General features: G+C 35.7%; 3 protein-coding genes and 1 pseudogene across 8 annotated transcripts; 2 read left to right on the plus strand and 2 right to left on the minus strand.

Annotated features, from left to right (window-relative positions):
• The first annotated feature begins 1,866 nt into the window (after nucleotides 1–1,866).
• LOC113042843 (patatin-like phospholipase domain-containing protein 2) lies at nucleotides 1,867–4,548 on the plus strand (annotated as a pseudogene).
• Nucleotides 4,549–4,818: 270 nt separating this feature from the next.
• On the minus strand, nucleotides 4,819–9,728 carry LOC113043271 (G/T mismatch-specific thymine DNA glycosylase). 5 transcript variants are annotated; one of them, XM_026202519.1, is made up of 11 exons: nucleotides 9,413–9,728; nucleotides 8,765–8,837; nucleotides 7,689–7,858; nucleotides 7,344–7,579; nucleotides 7,164–7,233; nucleotides 6,094–6,229; nucleotides 5,922–6,004; nucleotides 5,754–5,848; nucleotides 5,485–5,656; nucleotides 5,258–5,398; nucleotides 4,819–5,165 (listed from the first exon to the last, which is right to left on the minus strand). In XM_026202519.1, exons 2-11 carry the CDS (start codon nucleotides 8,821–8,823, stop codon nucleotides 5,029–5,031), a joined length of 1,299 nt encoding a protein of 432 aa, XP_026058304.1. In that variant the 5' UTR covers nucleotides 8,824–8,837; nucleotides 9,413–9,728; the 3' UTR covers nucleotides 4,819–5,028. The 5 variants fall into 5 exon arrangements, with proteins under 5 accessions (XP_026058304.1, XP_026058303.1, XP_026058306.1 ...); XM_026202518.1 differs by having other exon boundaries at nucleotides 8,765–8,825; nucleotides 9,413–9,727; XM_026202521.1 differs by having other exon boundaries at nucleotides 7,689–7,911; nucleotides 8,765–8,825; nucleotides 9,413–9,727.
• A 258-nt stretch (nucleotides 9,729–9,986) lies between these two features.
• Nucleotides 9,987–14,801, minus strand: tdg.2 (thymine DNA glycosylase, tandem duplicate 2). 2 transcript variants are annotated; one of them, XM_026202524.1, is made up of 11 exons: nucleotides 14,651–14,801; nucleotides 14,241–14,313; nucleotides 13,847–14,028; nucleotides 13,580–13,773; nucleotides 12,517–12,586; nucleotides 12,295–12,430; nucleotides 11,863–11,945; nucleotides 11,701–11,795; nucleotides 11,451–11,622; nucleotides 11,238–11,360; nucleotides 9,987–11,160 (listed from the first exon to the last, which is right to left on the minus strand). In XM_026202524.1, the coding sequence occupies exons 1-11, from the start codon at nucleotides 14,655–14,657 to the stop codon at nucleotides 11,081–11,083; spliced, it is 1,215 nt and encodes a 404-aa protein (XP_026058309.1). In that variant the 5' UTR covers nucleotides 14,658–14,801; the 3' UTR covers nucleotides 9,987–11,080. The 2 variants fall into 2 exon arrangements, with proteins under 2 accessions (XP_026058309.1, XP_026058310.1); XM_026202525.1 differs by lacking the exon at nucleotides 14,241–14,313 and having other exon boundaries at nucleotides 14,651–14,770.
• Nucleotides 14,802–15,717: 916 nt separating this feature from the next.
• Nucleotides 15,718–16,320, plus strand: uqcc6 (ubiquinol-cytochrome c reductase complex assembly factor 6). Its single transcript, XM_026202529.1, has 2 exons — nucleotides 15,718–15,852; nucleotides 16,103–16,320. The coding sequence occupies exons 1-2, from the start codon at nucleotides 15,745–15,747 to the stop codon at nucleotides 16,196–16,198; spliced, it is 204 nt and encodes a 67-aa protein (XP_026058314.1). The 5' UTR covers nucleotides 15,718–15,744; the 3' UTR covers nucleotides 16,199–16,320.
• The last annotated feature ends 75 nt before the right edge of the window (nucleotides 16,321–16,395 follow it).

Below are 16,395 nucleotides of genomic sequence, written 5' to 3' on the forward strand. Positions count from 1 at the left end.
AAAAATCATGGAATAACAAAAAAGGTGAAAGCTAATAAATGTGTATTGCAAATGACAATGGAAACAATCTCATAGTACTGTTTTGTGTTTGAGCGTGTGTGGTGTGTGTGTGTATGCAGCAATTGAGTTCCTTACATTTACATTTAATATTAACGATTGTCACATTGTGTTAAATTGTGTAATTTTAAATTGATGTTGTGCAGAAATACTCCAGGGCATATTGAGCTGAGTCCACTTGAGTTTGAGCAGCTGGCTGTCAAATACGACATCAAAAACAGTGGACGTCTCTCTTACCAGACTTTCCTGCGACACTTTGGCTAATGTTCAGTCCTCAGGTCAACTCTGCATCCCACAGACTCAAACTGCAGCTCCCAGGACACCATGAGTTCACTGCTGCCATTCTAAATAGGCCAGTATTAGTTGATGAATTGTGAATATATCTCACACATTTTCTGACTTTCTCCTCAGATGAGTCCGGCCCACTTAGTAGCCAGTGTGTCGAAGCTATGCTGAGAATCTCCAGTCCTATCCAGCTCTTCTGGAGGCAGATGAGGCACAAATTCATCGCCTTTGACAAAGAGCGCACTGGAAAGATCTTTCTTCAGACTTCAGAAAGGTACAAAGCACTGTTTTATACTTAACACTTCCAGTTCATTTCTTGTATTTAATCCTGCAACATTGTGCAATGATTTTTTTTTAAGGTTCTGAGACAATAACAGCGTGAATCTGTCAAGAGGAATTCTTTCATTTCTCTTCTTTTTTTGACAAGAACCTCACAGGAAGGATTTCATACAATGATTTCTGCGCATTTTCCTTAAATGAGTGCAGATTCGTCTGTTTATTAGTTTGGAGTGTCATATTGCACTGCTTAAGCAACACTGATGTAACAGTTTTTTAAATAAAATGAAAATAAACTGATTATTCTAATCCTTATTTGTTGTTCTTATTCAATATCAAGAGAATATTTATAATAGGAATTTTATGTAATTAAAAATTGACATTATATATACCTTTCATATTTAATATGTCATTGAATTAAAATAAATGTTCGGAAAATAAATGGTATTATAATTAGTCGTATTTTCTTGCTAAAAAAGAATTATGCCAGAAGTTAAATATTTGGAGTAACCAGTTTTTATCAGTATTATGGCAGCGATGTTTTGCTCGCAAACACAATCAAGTTTTCAAGTTCACAAATGTTTTGACAAAAAAAAATCACTCAATGATCACAGCAATGTCCTCACTACGCAATGTTGTTTTTTCCAGTACATGACCTCTGCGGTTGCAACACTCTATTTGGCAATAGTATAACGTTGCCAGATACTATCAGTGCTAATGACTGACCTTCCTTTGGGACTCCTGTTATGCATACATTGCACTGCATAACCTCAGGGATCCCATATGTTGAGAATAATGCAGGAATCTGCTAAAGATGGAATATCTCTTTCCGCTGGCTGTGGATTTCTGATGGTTACTATGTGGAGTCTATGGCTGTTTATCTGAGGCGGGCCCCTTTTTTCCTTAAAGAGGTGAAGAGGATTTGTGGGGCTTCATCTGGGGCTCTCATGGGTGCAATGCTAGTATGGCAAATGTCTCCAGGTATGTTTCAACAATCATTTCTAGTTTAAAAACTTCCCACAAATTGTAAAAGACGACAATAAGGTGTGTTGAAGGCATTTGTCATTAATCCAAAAGATAGTTCTTTCACATTCACTGTTAAATGATAGTGAATAGTCTAAACATAATTCAGAAGACTCATTAATGGTAGAAAACCCCCTATTTCATTAATTTTGATGACTATTACATTGATTAATGTTGGTAGACCTAAAGAAAATTACATTTTGAAGCCAAATCCTGTGAAAATTGCTGGAAATGTCTCGAGAGGCTCGGAGAGGCACTCTGGGGCTGTGCATCCCTCCTTCAACCTGCTTAAGATAGTACGACACTTCCTAAATCGTGACCTGCCCGATGATGCCCACTTGCTCGCCAGTGGACGGCTGTTTGTGTCACTCACACGAGTGTCAGATGGGACAAATGTGCTGGTGTCTGAGTTTGACAGTAAAGAAGATCTCGTTCAGGTGAACTCAACTACCTTTTGTTTCCTGCATTATGAATAGATAAGTGTTAAAGAGGATTTATGATTTACACTTTGCTCTCTGTCTGCAGGCTCTGATTTGTAGCTGCTTTTATCCACTGTACTGTGGTGTGATACCTCCAAGATATCATGGAATAGTATGTAGCCAAACACAGCCGTTTGACTGTATATTTTGATGATACATTCGCAATAATAGTCAGTTTTTTAAATCAATGCTCTCTTACTGAAATTTTATTCGTTTATTAATTAACTTTTTTTTTTTTGAAGTCTACGCTCATATTTGCAAAATAAAGTGTCGAAAAGGCTGCCGAGATAAAAAAAAAAAAAAAAGAAAGGATAAGACTGAGAAAGTTTCTCCTGGTCATGTGACCTCAACGATTTTTTTTTTTTCATTTATTGCAACAAAATTACAACCAAACAAGGTAAATGAACACATTTGCAAAAATATCCATAATTATTCAGACTTGGTTGAGCATAACCAAAATTATTTGACCTCAACGAGAGGCGACTAGCTCCGTGTAAATGAAAACAGTCTGTGCTACCTCGATGTACTTTTTTTTTTTTTTTTTTTTTTCTCAAGATTATATTATTTTCTAATTAATTCTATTTTATTTAGTTAGTTATTAGAAATGCTAAATTAAAGTTTTCACCATTTTTAAATTTTTTCCCCATCTTATCTGTTTTCAGAGGTATGTAGACGGAGCATTGAGTGATAACATGCCGTTCTCTGGTCTGAGGAACACAATCACCATCTCGCCCTTCTCTGGAGAAAGTGACATCAGTCCTTATGGCAACCCTTTTTACTTTCATGACATATACTATAATAACGTCAGCATACACATCAACTTCATTAACGCACACCGAGTGGTCATTGCGTTTTTTCCTCCAGAAGCAGAGGTACATTTTGAATACTTGATTTTCAACAACACACTTAGGCCCACATAACCTTGTTGTGGTGTTTCGTAAGGTCTTGGCTGAGATGTGTCAAAATGGATATAAGGATGCTTTCCTTTTTTTAAAAGAGAATGGTCAGTTGCCTCACACTCTTCTTGAAGATGATATTTGGTGTAATTGTGTGGTTGTTAAGATCTAATATTGTTTAGCAGAACTCCTGAAGCTCACATCGTCGCTGTCAGAGCTGACCCTAATAGATGAATGGAAGAATATTCCAACATCTGAGAAATATATTAGTGATAACAAACTAAGAGTGACTGGGAATTCAAAAAATATCCTTCCAGAGTCCATCAAAAAAGGTAAGACAACAAATAACTTGCATCCAACCCAATGAACCAGTAAATCTAAAAGATTGTATGAGAAAAAAAAAATGATGTATATTTTTCACTTTCTCCAGTATTTTGTAAGGCTAGCATGAGGGAGGACGAAGAATTAAGATGTTCTCTCTCAGTGAAGCTGGTTTACTGTCTAATGTGGTGCATTTTGCCAGTGGAGATGGCATACATAATGCTTTTAAGGTATACATGTTAAAAATTAGTACGATTGAAATATCAAAGTCTGATTTCATGCTAAGACCCAGACTCTTTTTTAGGCTTGTTGAGTACACTCCAGAGATGTGGTCATATCTGCTGTGGATGTGGCAGATGGTAATGAGAATGACTGGACAAATATTGAAGAATGCTTTCTCAAGGTTTTAAAGATATTACATAATAATCCAAATATTAAGTGTGAAGTCCCTAAACAAGAATTTCTGCCTTCCGTTGTTTACGCATTCAGAAATATCCAACTCTTCACCAGCACCACGTCTTCTTACATACACGGTGTAATTATTTTGTATAAAAAGGTTTCAATAACCAATTTTTATGTAATCACGCCACTTTAACTTACCTAAATTGCCTCAAAATTAAAGACCTACCTTTTGTTTACAGTTTTGTCTCACTAAAATATAATATCTAATACTAATATGGAAATAAATTTACAAGTATGAATTAGCATAAGTGTATTTTAATGAACAAACAAGATAATCAAGTATACAGAAAGGGTAAAAAATAGTAGCACCAATTAAAAGCATGTGGATAAATCCATAAATTCTGGCATGTTTAGGATTATTTCCCTTATATAAACAGTCATACTGTGTTGTATTTTACAGTACTGAAGGCGGAGAGGTGGTTGTATACATTTCTTAAACCATGATGCTGATGCTTCCTCATAACGAACACATTTAAAGATATTTTCAATGTACAGTCTTGCAGTGGCACCACAGAAGTTCATAGAAGTCCTTCCGACGTGTAAAAAGACCTCATTTGTCACATTATGATAGTATCAAAACATTATTTAAATGTTATCCTCACAGATATTATGTTTAAAATGTGAACTTTAAAAAGATTTGGGTAGTTACACTTAAAATTTTACTACATAAGCAAACAATACATCCCATCTAAAATATCAAATGATATAATAGTGAGTGCTCCTTGTGAACAAATCAAGTATCAGTCCCTGAAATCGCATAATGCAATAAACCAGTGCTCAGAACCTCGTACACTAAACTACCGAAAATAACGTCGATGACTATAAAACCACTAAAGTAAAAGATGAGTATATTCTCCAGTTCCATAGAAATGCTAATTCCTAAAAGGTCTAATTGAAATTCATAGTAAAAACTGTTCTTTTCTTTAATAAAGAGGCATTTGAGATGTCAAACGCCCCCAAATTGAAGTTTAGAGGTACAGTTTCTTTAAAAACACAGCAGCCATTGGATTCTCCTTGTGCAAGTTGGGCCACCTTCCATGATACTGTGATCTCCTCAAATCGGTCCTGAAATAATAACGTAACAGACTTGTCACAGCAACGCACAGGAGAAAGAAACCAATGCCCCAAAGACTCCTGGATTGGACTGAGAGTAGATAAGAGGCACAGCATCTCTGGAAGAGCACAGGAACCGACAGGCTTCGTCTGAAGTCCCTGAGAACGCTCCTTCTTCATACACCCCAGCTTTGGGCTTGAGAGGAGCTGCCGATGGCTGGGATCTGATCGGCAAAAGACTGCGTCATCCACTGACCGTCCTGAACCTGTCCGACCGCGTTTGGATCCGTAGGCGCCTTCTCCACTGTGTCAGCTGGAACACAAAAATTGGTTTGTAGCATCTGAAGACCCCTTTGACTTCCACTGTATGGACAAAAAGTTCCACAGAAGAAAGATGGTACCAACCTTTCTCCTCAGATGTGGAGAAGCTACAATATCCATTGCTTTGGCCTCCTTCAGGTGCGAGTTCTCCATATGCTCCTCCGAAAGCGGTCTCATAACCAGGATCATACTGCTCTTCCTTGATGGCCATCCTCTTAGCGTCCTCTGTAAGACAGAAGGAAGAGAAAGTGGTCAAGTACTGTTTATAATTGTGTACATCAGGAGGGCAATCATAATCGGTCTGCTTGTACCTTTGGCCAGGCCGAGATCAAATGAGTAGTTGACTTCTTCGATCTCCTTGGGCTTCGCAACACCCTTCAGCTGATCTCGGAGCTCTCTCAGCTTGATGTAAAAATGCACTTTGTCCTGAGCACGTGGGAACTGAGCACAGCGGGCGCTGGAGGAGGGCATCAGGTACAACGCCTACAGAAAACAGTTATATACAGCATATGACTCATATCTGACCAAAAGTAGCTTTTTTCATGAGGTGAACCAAAAATGTGTTTTTATTTCATTTTACCGTCTCAGAGTCAGGAACCCTGTGAGGCTGTAGGCCAAATTCAAGTGTTTTTGGCTTCTTCCCAAATATCTCCCTACAGAACATTTCATATATACCTAAAACAAGAGATATTGTTAAATGCACGCCTTCATATCTGTTTGCATTCTGTACTTGTGTTCGAATACTTACATTTTCCATTAAAAACTGCTATGAGTGGCTTGAATTTCTTTATCTTTTCCACTAAGATTTTACCACCTTCTCGAAGCTCCTTGCTGCAGAAGGTGATGAGTAAAACAGCTTAGATGAGAGGAACATCACTATTTCCAGTAAAGAATGAAAGTGGAGTGACAATCTAACACACCTAGAGAGATCTTTGCTTCCCGGTGTCGCCCTCGCTACCATATTTGTGAAGCCGATGCTGTATTTCTCAGGCAAACTCTGATCATCCATGTGATTTAGCAGCTTCTCTGTGAATCCAGACAGGAACAGACACTTCCCTAAAAGATTGACAAGAACGCTTCTAGTTTAATCATTGAAAGATTAGAGATTTTAAACCATTTTTTTAAAATTAATATATTACAGATTTTTTATATATATTATGCTGCATAAGTAATTAGATTATTTTATATTAAAGTATTTTTAAACATAAATGTTATTTTATAATATTTCTGCAATTATTATATTAATAAAATATTTTTATATTTGTGCAACCACCTTAAAATGTTAAAATAATTTTATATTAATTTATTAATAATACTAATAATAACAATACTAATAGCATATAAGTATAATATTTTATTAATAAAGAAATAATATTAAATACCTCTATATTGAAAGATAATAATGTCAACATAACCGTTTTGAACAATTTCTTTTCAAAATTATGAATAAAAGGTCTTTATAATATTTGTTCTTGAATCATTTCTTTAATATTATAATATTTTATTTATATAGTCAACATATTAACCTTTAGAATCTCTTTTTATATTTGTAAACAACCTTTGATATTAATATATTAAACACGACTAAATATTAATATTTGATCGCATCCAAAATAAAAGTTTTTGTTTACATGGCATGTGTACATGTATAAATATATATAAATGCACACACATACATGTATAGATTTAAGAAATGTGCATGTGTGTATATACTCATATTTATATATATGATTTATATTATGTAAATATACAATTCACATTTCTTAAATATATAAATGCATGCGTGTGCATTTATGTATGCACATTGCACATTTAAATACACGTATCATGTAAACAAACTTATTCTGGATGCAATTAATCGATATGACAGCCCTACAATAGATTTATAATAGCAATTATATAAATTAAAAGTAATAGACCAACAACAAAATCTCTTTTACATTAAACCATAATATATCAATAGAGAAGAGTAGAATTGTTGTCTACTTACAAAAATGGTTTCCTGGTCCAGGAAACCATCTTCCAATGTAGGCCGCCATCAACCCTGGATTAATTCCGATCTGTATCATAAAAATAAGATTCATTTCAGTCATTTGGGTTCAATGCCATCTTTGGTTTAACATTCTTCATTGTTACAAGGCAACTTCAGAGAAAAGCCATACAAACTTACAATGACATAGTCCAGATTGGGGATAAGAATGTCAGGCAGTGTTTTCTTCATGACTTCCTCCTCCGACATGCCCTTAAAGCGATCGACTTTCCTCTTGACTTTCTTGAAGGTTTCGTCAATCTTCTCCTGTCCTTCAGCTGATGGGGCCTCCTTGGCTTTTTTGGGTTTGGGTCCAGGTTTGGCTTTGGCTTTAGGTTCTTTGCTCGCTGGCCTTCCTCGCTTTCCTTTAGCAGGCGCTTAAACGGGGGGGAAACAAACACTTTAAATAAAAGCAGCATGGGAGAATGTATTCAGTCTGTTGAGCTCAGTTCTAATGCTTGAAAACACACACTCCTGGATAACTACCTTTCTGTGCAGCCGCAGGCTCCAGTTGGGCGGCATCCTCTGGGTGTACAGGCATCTGCTGCATGCCTCCATCTTCTCTGCGTCCCTCCATCATAAAACCAGCATTACCGTTAGCCATGTGAGGATACTGAGCCTGAAGGGTCTGCAGATGCTGCTGAGCTGACTGAACCCTAGTTCAGAAATGAAACAGGGACTGACTGAGTTGTCAGTCCAACTTAGACTTCTGTAGAAAAAAGTCAATTTTAAAAGCACATGTTTAATAAGATGCAAAATAGAGATTGTTAATTGGTTTGACCAATATTCTGGACCGAAGTAGTGAAGTCATGATTAACCCAACACTGTGCATTTAACAGAAAACAATGGCGTTTACAGGTAAAGTAACTTTGCATAATTATTCCTTCACTTAACAAGAAAAACATTTATCAATTAAATAATACAAAAAGATTAAATACATTTGGAACTATTTAGATCGCATATTCCCCTTTGCATAAATATAAAAATTTAAATACATTCACAACCATGTAGATTGAAAAACTTATATAATGCCATGATAATACTAATGATTTTTTTTTATTATTATTTAACTACAATATATTTTATAATGACTATGAAGCTTGTAATATCTCTTCAAATAAATATATAAAATGAAATACTCATTAAAAATACTAGAAATTATACATCACTGAACTGACACTTCAACATAATAACTGCATCTCCTTTACATCGGAGATTGTCTTATCTAAAGCAGGTGCAACTTCCATAAAGAGTTACTGAGTTATACTATAATCACTTGAGAAGTCAAGTCATTAATGCAACCCTGCAAAAAGAACACATTAATAATTGCAAGAACACATCAGTTTTTAAAACAAACACAAGTGGTAAAACCATGGCAGATTCTTCTTCATGTAAGCCGGCCAGTAACTTGTTATTGTTGCTTGTTTCGTGCATGGCGGTAAAGACTGGTTAGTAGCATTCAAAAACAAACTAAAATGCTGATAGTTATTATAACAGCATAAGAAAACCAGTGGGATCGTAATTAATCGTGGCGCCAATCGACGACATTTGGGGACACTCACCATTGTTGGAGGTATTCCGAGGGGGCATGAGGCAAAGATCCATAGAGCCTTTCATCCATCTCTAAAGGATTTACTCAAATAAATCAATATTGGTGTTCATTTCAACAGCAATTTCAATCGGTATTCTCACAGGAGAATATTTATAACTAGCCCCTTTTACTTCTATTTTATAGTTTTATAATAAAAAGATTCAATTATACGTAAATGCAATTTTAAATTAAGTGAATATCAAAACATATCCAGCCTAGTCTGGCTTAAGTGTATACACCAGATCAGAAAAGGTTCTGTGATCTGGATGTGTTAACATACTCCACGTAAACACCGAACATCTCACTCTTACTATTTAGACACATCCAGTAATTTAAACTGCGGTACTAAGAAAACTACGTTAATCTGAATTAAGTAATTACATATTAATTCAAAAGGACAAATGCAGGTAAACGGCTAAGATCCTTTTATTTTACATAAACATAAAAACCATATGTGCTACTGTTAGCATGTTAGGCTAATACTGGCAATACTGCAAATTCATTGAGCACAATGAATGATGGTCGCTAGCTAACAGAGCAGAGCGCTTCTATCAGAATAACATGCATTAACATTGCGTAATTAATCCAATTAAGGTTTATTGGTTAAATATATACATACCGTTGTGATATGATTAGAACGATAGTCCACTGAAATGTTGTTTTTTCTCGTTTTAGGAACAAAACCGGTGAAAGCAACAAAGACGAGACCAACAGCGAGAAATCAATTTGACAGTGGAGCGTACCAAAAGCACCAGTACTAGGGGCGTCTGTCTCTTAAATTATATTTAAAAAGGAAACAAAAAAATCAGAAATTACGTTTTTATGTTTAGTATTTTAAATGTAAAACTAAAAACCTACCGAAGGCTTTTAGTTTTATCTTAAATTCATCATGGAGATGAAAAACTGCACCCCTCTAAAGTTAGTAGTATGACCTCCGTCTCCTGTGACATTTAAACGCTCCAGAGCGTGCTTCCTATTGGCTGCGCTTCAGTAAATAAAATACGCCCGTTTCCTGTTTAGCAAACGTCAAAAAAAAGATCTTAAATACCTACGTTAAATACGTAGTTCGGTTGTTGCTATTTGCATTTTGCAAAATATATTTCTCCGTTGATCTCTCAACATCGAACATTATAGTCGCTGCTTTTATTTCAGACGTATTAGAAAGGTATGTATTTTAATTTTAATTGTGACAATAACGAATACACATAGCTTTATTTGGCCCTTAGTAATACATACATATAAAACATAAAATACAACTTACAAAGTGACATACGTAGTACATAATTATAGTTATTATGATGTAACAGGTATACATGGTACTAAACAGTTATGCATACTGATTGCAAATTAACAAAACACAATTCTAAAAAGTCTAAAAATAGCATTCAGAATGAGGTAAATTGAGTGATCTGTTTTCAATAAGCACCATAACTTGGGACTGAGCATGCCATCTGCAATACTACTATAAATCCATGCATTGAGGACATGCACAGTGATAAACCTCTTCCAGAGTCCAGCCGTGGATTCCATTAGGAATTTGTTGCACTGAAATACTCATATAAAAAAAAAAAGAAAAAAACCAACAACATGTGAATGTGAAAACATTTAAATATCACGCAAAAACACATACCTTCAGCTAATGGGAATACACATTACCAATCAAAAGTCTGGGTAAGATTTCTTTTTAAAGAAAGTCGTCTCTTATGCTCACAAAGGCTGCATTTATTTGACCCAAAATACAGTTAAAACAGTGATATTGTGAAATATTATTACAATTTAAAATATATTAATGAATATATTTTAAAATGTAATCCATTCCAGTGATGCAAAGCTGAATTTTCAGCATCGTAACTCCAGTCTTCAGTCTCACATGATCCTTCAGAAATCATTCTTATATGAAGATTTGCTGCTCAAGTAACATTTCCTATTATTTTGAATGTAGACAAGTGAAAAAAACAATGCTGCTTAACATTTTTTTGTGTTCAAATGAACAGTATTTGTTTGAAATGCATACTTGCTGAATAGAAGTATTAATTTCTTTTACTAACCCCAAACCTTTGAACTGTAGTTTATGACTGAAGTTTCTTTAAAAGGATAAAAATAGAGGCACAAAATTAACAAATGTCTCAATCAGAAAGTCATTCACGCTTTACGCACTGAGATCACAAAAATTAAATAATTCAGGTAACAACTCCGAATCAATCACTCAGAAACAGGCAAAACACATAAAAAAATTAAATAAAACAATAATAAAAAAAAAGTTCAGTTGGTCCTTTTCTCAGGCTGTTCAGTTGCTGTTGCTACATCTGATGTCTGGAATCTGGTCTGCAAACGGCTGCATTGTCCAACGGTTGTCCGGTACCTGGTCTAAAGAATTTTGACTATTATTACAAGCACCTAACACAAAACTGTTTATATTCTTTGCGCACACGATATTTATAAACCTGTGTCTGTCGAAGGATGGACCCCAAATGCTTGCGGTGTGTGCTGCTGTGATCCATGGGCACAAGTCTCCTCATATCCAGGGTCATGCTGCTCTTCTTTGATTGACTGTCTTTTGGCATCCTCTAGAATAAACAATGACAAAAGGCATGACTGGTTAACAACTTCTATTTTTGAACAAAACAAAACCGGCTTTCAATTGTGAAAGTCTTCACCTTTGGCCAGAGGCAGATCAAATGTGTAGCTTGTCTCTTGGATCTCTTGAGTCTTCACCACTCCCTTCATCTGATCCCTGAGCTCCTTTAACTTGATGAAGAAGTGCACTTTGTCCTGAGCACGAGGAAACTGGGCACAGCGTGGGCTTGATGATGGCATCAGATAGCAAACCTGAACAATAGAAGCTCATATCTAATCAATATGCAACTATAAACAGGAACATTTAACCATCAAGAAAGAAGCTCGTACCGTCTCAGTTTCCGGCACTTTGTAAGGCTGCAATCCGAACTCTAAGTTCTTTGCCTTTACTCCGAAAATCTCCTTGCAAAATGTTTCATAAATACCTGAAATATCAAACAGGATTAACTTTCATCATAAATATGTGTTTAGAATAGCAAATCGACGACTTACATTTTCCATTGAACACAGCGATTAAAGGTCTGTACATCTGGAGCTTTTCCAGAAGCTGGTGGCCACCTTCACGGATCTCTTTGCTGCAAACCAACACTCAAGATTTTCAAATGTATTCATATCACGCACTTCCTTGGGCATAAAGCTTATTTTTAAGGTGTGGTCTCATTAGCAAGATGTTGGAGAAATTATCCTTGTTTCAGACTTTGCAAAAAGGTCCAATCTCTGTTGTCAATAGTTTCTCAAAGCATGAAGCTTTGCTCGCACAGAAGTCACCTATAAAACCAAGCCACTTGAATATGTTGACAAACCTGCTTGGGGAAATCTTTCACCCTCACATGAAATGAGTGAAATCTGTTTGCAAAATTTAGCTGAATAACCGTAAATGTGACCACACCTTTCACACGGATCATGTAAATGTTAAAGTCTTACTTTGATAGGTCTTTACTCCCAGGTGTTGTCCTCTCCACCATATTTGTGAAACCAATGCCATAGCGTTCAGGAAGCGTCTGATCATGCATGTGGTTTAGCTGTTCATCAGTCAGCCCAGAAAGAAACAGGCATTTCCCTACGAGACATTCCAACAAACAATTAAAAGACGAGCATAAATATAAACATCCTTTACAAAAAAACAATAAGCTGCATAAAACATACAAAAGTGGTTCCCAGGATTTGGATAATGCCTTCCCTTGTAGGCTGACAAGAGTCCAGGATTGATGCCAATCTGTAAAAGTAGCATTGAGAATAAGTATTAATTCAGATTAATTTTAAAATCCATAATTATGAATATATAAATACAAATACATTTAAAATAGTTAGGTCCATATATATTTAGACACATATTCAGCTCTGTATGTCATCAGAACAGAATTAAAAATTAAAATTCAAGGTGTTGAACAAAAATATAAACATAGACACTCCCCCCATTTTCAGGGGCTCAAATGTAACAGGACCATATAATTATAAATAAAATGTTAATTGTTAATATTTTGTTGAGAATCCTTCGCGGACAATGACTGCCTCAAGTCTGGAACTCATGAACATCAGCAGAGACTGGGTTTCCTCCTTTGTGCTTTGTCGGGTCTTTCTGCTTATAGTTTTGTCTTCAGCAAGCCACAATGCCTGCTCAGTCGGGTTGAGATCCATTTAAGATTTGGCCATTTAAGAATATTCAACTTATTTACTTTCAAAATCTCCTGGGTTGCTTTTGCTTTACGTTTTGGTTCATCGTCCATTTGTACTATGAAGTGCCATCCAATCAACTTTGCTGCATTTGACTGAATCTGGGCAAAAAGTATATCCCTGTACACTTCAGAATTCATCCGGCTGCCTGTCTCATCATCAGTAAACACCAGTAACCAAGTGCCACTGGAAACCATGCACGCTCATGGCATCACACTGCTCCCACCATTTTTCACTGATGATCTTGAATGCTTTAGATCATGAGCTGTTCCAAGCCTTCTCCAATCATCCCTAATGTTTCATTTGTATGGAGAGCTCCTTTGACCATGTGACATGGGTTCACAGCAACAGCTTCTAAATGTAAATGGCACACTAAGACCTCAACTCCAGACCTTTTACCTGCTTAACTGATGTGGGAATAATGAAAGAGCAGCCACGCCATGAAACAGCTGTGAAACATTGTGCCTGTGTCCAAATATATATGGACTGTACACATGTACTTAATTTATAGAAGACATAGAAACCAGAAACTTACAATCAGCATGTCAAGATTATGTGTGATGATGTCTGGAAGCTTTTTAGCCATGACTTCCTCCACTGACATCCCGTTGAACCGATCTAGCGTCCTTTTTGCTTTCTTGGCAGACTCTTCAGCTTCAGTCCTCTCCTTTCCTTCACCTTTTGGAGGCCTTCCCCTTTTCTTTCCTTTTGCTGGAGTCGTCGGAAGGGCTGCAAACCAGATGTTTAATAAGCTGCAGAAACGTCCCAGTTAAATGTACCGTGAGGACGCAAAAGCTCATACCTGGTGGTTGGGCAGAGAGTTGATGATGCTGTTGAGGTTGATCCGGATATGGATCTTGATGCACTGAAAGATCAGTCATGATTTTGTCCTCCACAGGTCTCTCTGTGTATTGGACGGCATTAAGCATCTGGTGGTACTGTGGCACCTGCTCTGCCTGGTACTGCTGAGTATTGGTTTGATACCTGAGAAAACAAAATTACAAAGACAAAGACACTGCACTTACTTCTAAACCTACGACGATAATCTGATCTTTTTCTTGTCAGTGTTTACACATTTACCATACACCTTCATATCCCATTTTGAAAGCATTTGTTGGTATACACATCACTCATTTATTTATTTAAAACATAAGAAAGCAACTCTTTTGGGATCTTTTGGGGCTGGGCAAACTCACCAGTACTGAAGATAATCCATATCGGCCGTCAGAGATGAATACTGCCTTTCTTCCATCTTAACTGGTGGTCTTACTTTAATAGATTAATATTCATGTTTATGTTACTGATATGCCAGCTGGTAAACCACACCTCCCTTTGTTTAATCCTCTGCTACTATCCTATTTTCATTATGCTTAGCTTATCAATTAAACGTCACAGGATAATTTAAAACACTAATTTGATCTAAAAACATACATATTTCAAAAACTTCTACCTCTGTTATGAGCAGAACTGTAGGATATAGCTAACTAGCTCGTTACACTCAATAAGCTAAGAGCTGTGTGTGGACCATTGACGGAATACAAGCATTAAAATCACTCGTTTCTTCAAATACAGATATAATTTTCTTCGTTAGGATTATAAATCTTACCTGCCATATATATTCTTCAGACCTTTTCTGGCACATTTGAGTATTTTACTGCAGTAAAAGCTAAACGATGCTACACATGATGAATGCAGCCGGTGTAAGTACAAATATCAACAAAGGTAAAGGCTAAATTCAAAATAAAAGTCATTATCTCAATGCAGGGTGAAACGATATAGTTACATAGTTTCTGGATTCAAAGCTTTTATTTTTTTATCTAATTATTAAAGATGGTGATTTGAAATGAACAAGGTAAAACATTAATACGAGCTACTATTGGTGCCGAATTTAAATCCATACTTTTATACAATACATTTCTAATGGCTGGCTTCACATTGTTGGACTCGACCATTATTTTCAAAGGAGGGTTCGCATTTTTCACTTTATACAATTTTTTTATGAAACACATCTTATGGCGTGCTTGAATTGCCGATGTTCAAATACATTTAAAAACAAAGTACTAATTTAATAAATATTTTTATCTTATCATTACTTAGAGCAATTACGACAAACCATCCATTTTTAGCACTCCCCTATGAAAAAAATGATTTACAAAACGTCCAAAAAGAACATGTGAGACATGTAACAAGAACCTTTACTGCCGAATGTCGTGTTACAGAACCTGTGATGTTATTTCGATTGTAACATAACAAGGTTAGTATAATGGTATGTCTCAACAGATTGTATCCATCTTAATGTGGGTATTATAATACTGCTTTTATTTAATCGCACATATGCTTAATTTGCTGCTACGTTTAATACAGCTAACGTTAGCTGTGATGAAATGACCTTATAGCAAGAGGTGATTAAATTGACTGCTAAAATACTTTTGTGTCACTTAAAATTCTTACGTGTTCGTTTAAGTTTTTTTTTTTTTTTTTGACAGAATTGTATACATGATTAATATTATTTGGTGCTGTTGTTTAAAATAGTAATTAAATCATTTAATTGTTTATATGGGTAAACACTACCCAACATTTCCTTTCTATTTAAATATTAACACAGCAATTAGAAGGGCAATTGAAATAAACAGTTTTTCTTTCTTTAGGTTACAATTCTCTTAATTCTCAGAACATTTGTCAGCCAGCTGACTTTAAAGGATGCCAGCAGGTGTATCGTGGCCAAGATATCTGAGGATGTTTGCAGCCAGTGTGTTGTCAATGTTTGCTGGAGCACAGGTTGTGCATCAGTATTACCGTCCTGATTTAGTAAGTTTCCAAATCAGATTGTGTGCTTTTTTTATTTGTTTAGGTGCTTGTGCTACCTAGATATGTATCTATAAATGTACATTGCAGTTTGCCACCCATTTTATTTTTGTAATGTAACTGTAGGGACTTTATTGATTGATTGATTGAATTACATACACCAATGAATTGTTCTCAGTATATCCAGAAATATATCCAGGGTGCATTTTGGTTGACCATAAACAAAGTAATGTTTTTTTTTCTAACGTTATAGACCATTCCAGAGGTCCCGCCGAAGCCTGGAGAACTGCAAACAGAGCTTCTCGGCTTGAAAGACAGACAGACAGATGCAGCATCTCAGAAACAATGACCTGTTGATTTGTTATTCATAACTAATAGATACACGCATATAGATATGAAAAAAATAATTTGAAGCCTAACTAAAATGATGCATTTTTTTTATTCTGTGAATAAAGCAATTTATACAAACTTGTACTGTGTCTTTATTTATCATATAACATACTTTGTAACTCATTGCTATGTAACAGTTAAGCTTTGTGTTATTAT

This window comes from Carassius auratus, chromosome 25 (assembly GCF_003368295.1).
Source record: "Carassius auratus strain Wakin chromosome 25, ASM336829v1, whole genome shotgun sequence".
Classification (NCBI taxonomy): Eukaryota; Metazoa; Chordata; class Actinopteri; order Cypriniformes; family Cyprinidae; genus Carassius; species Carassius auratus.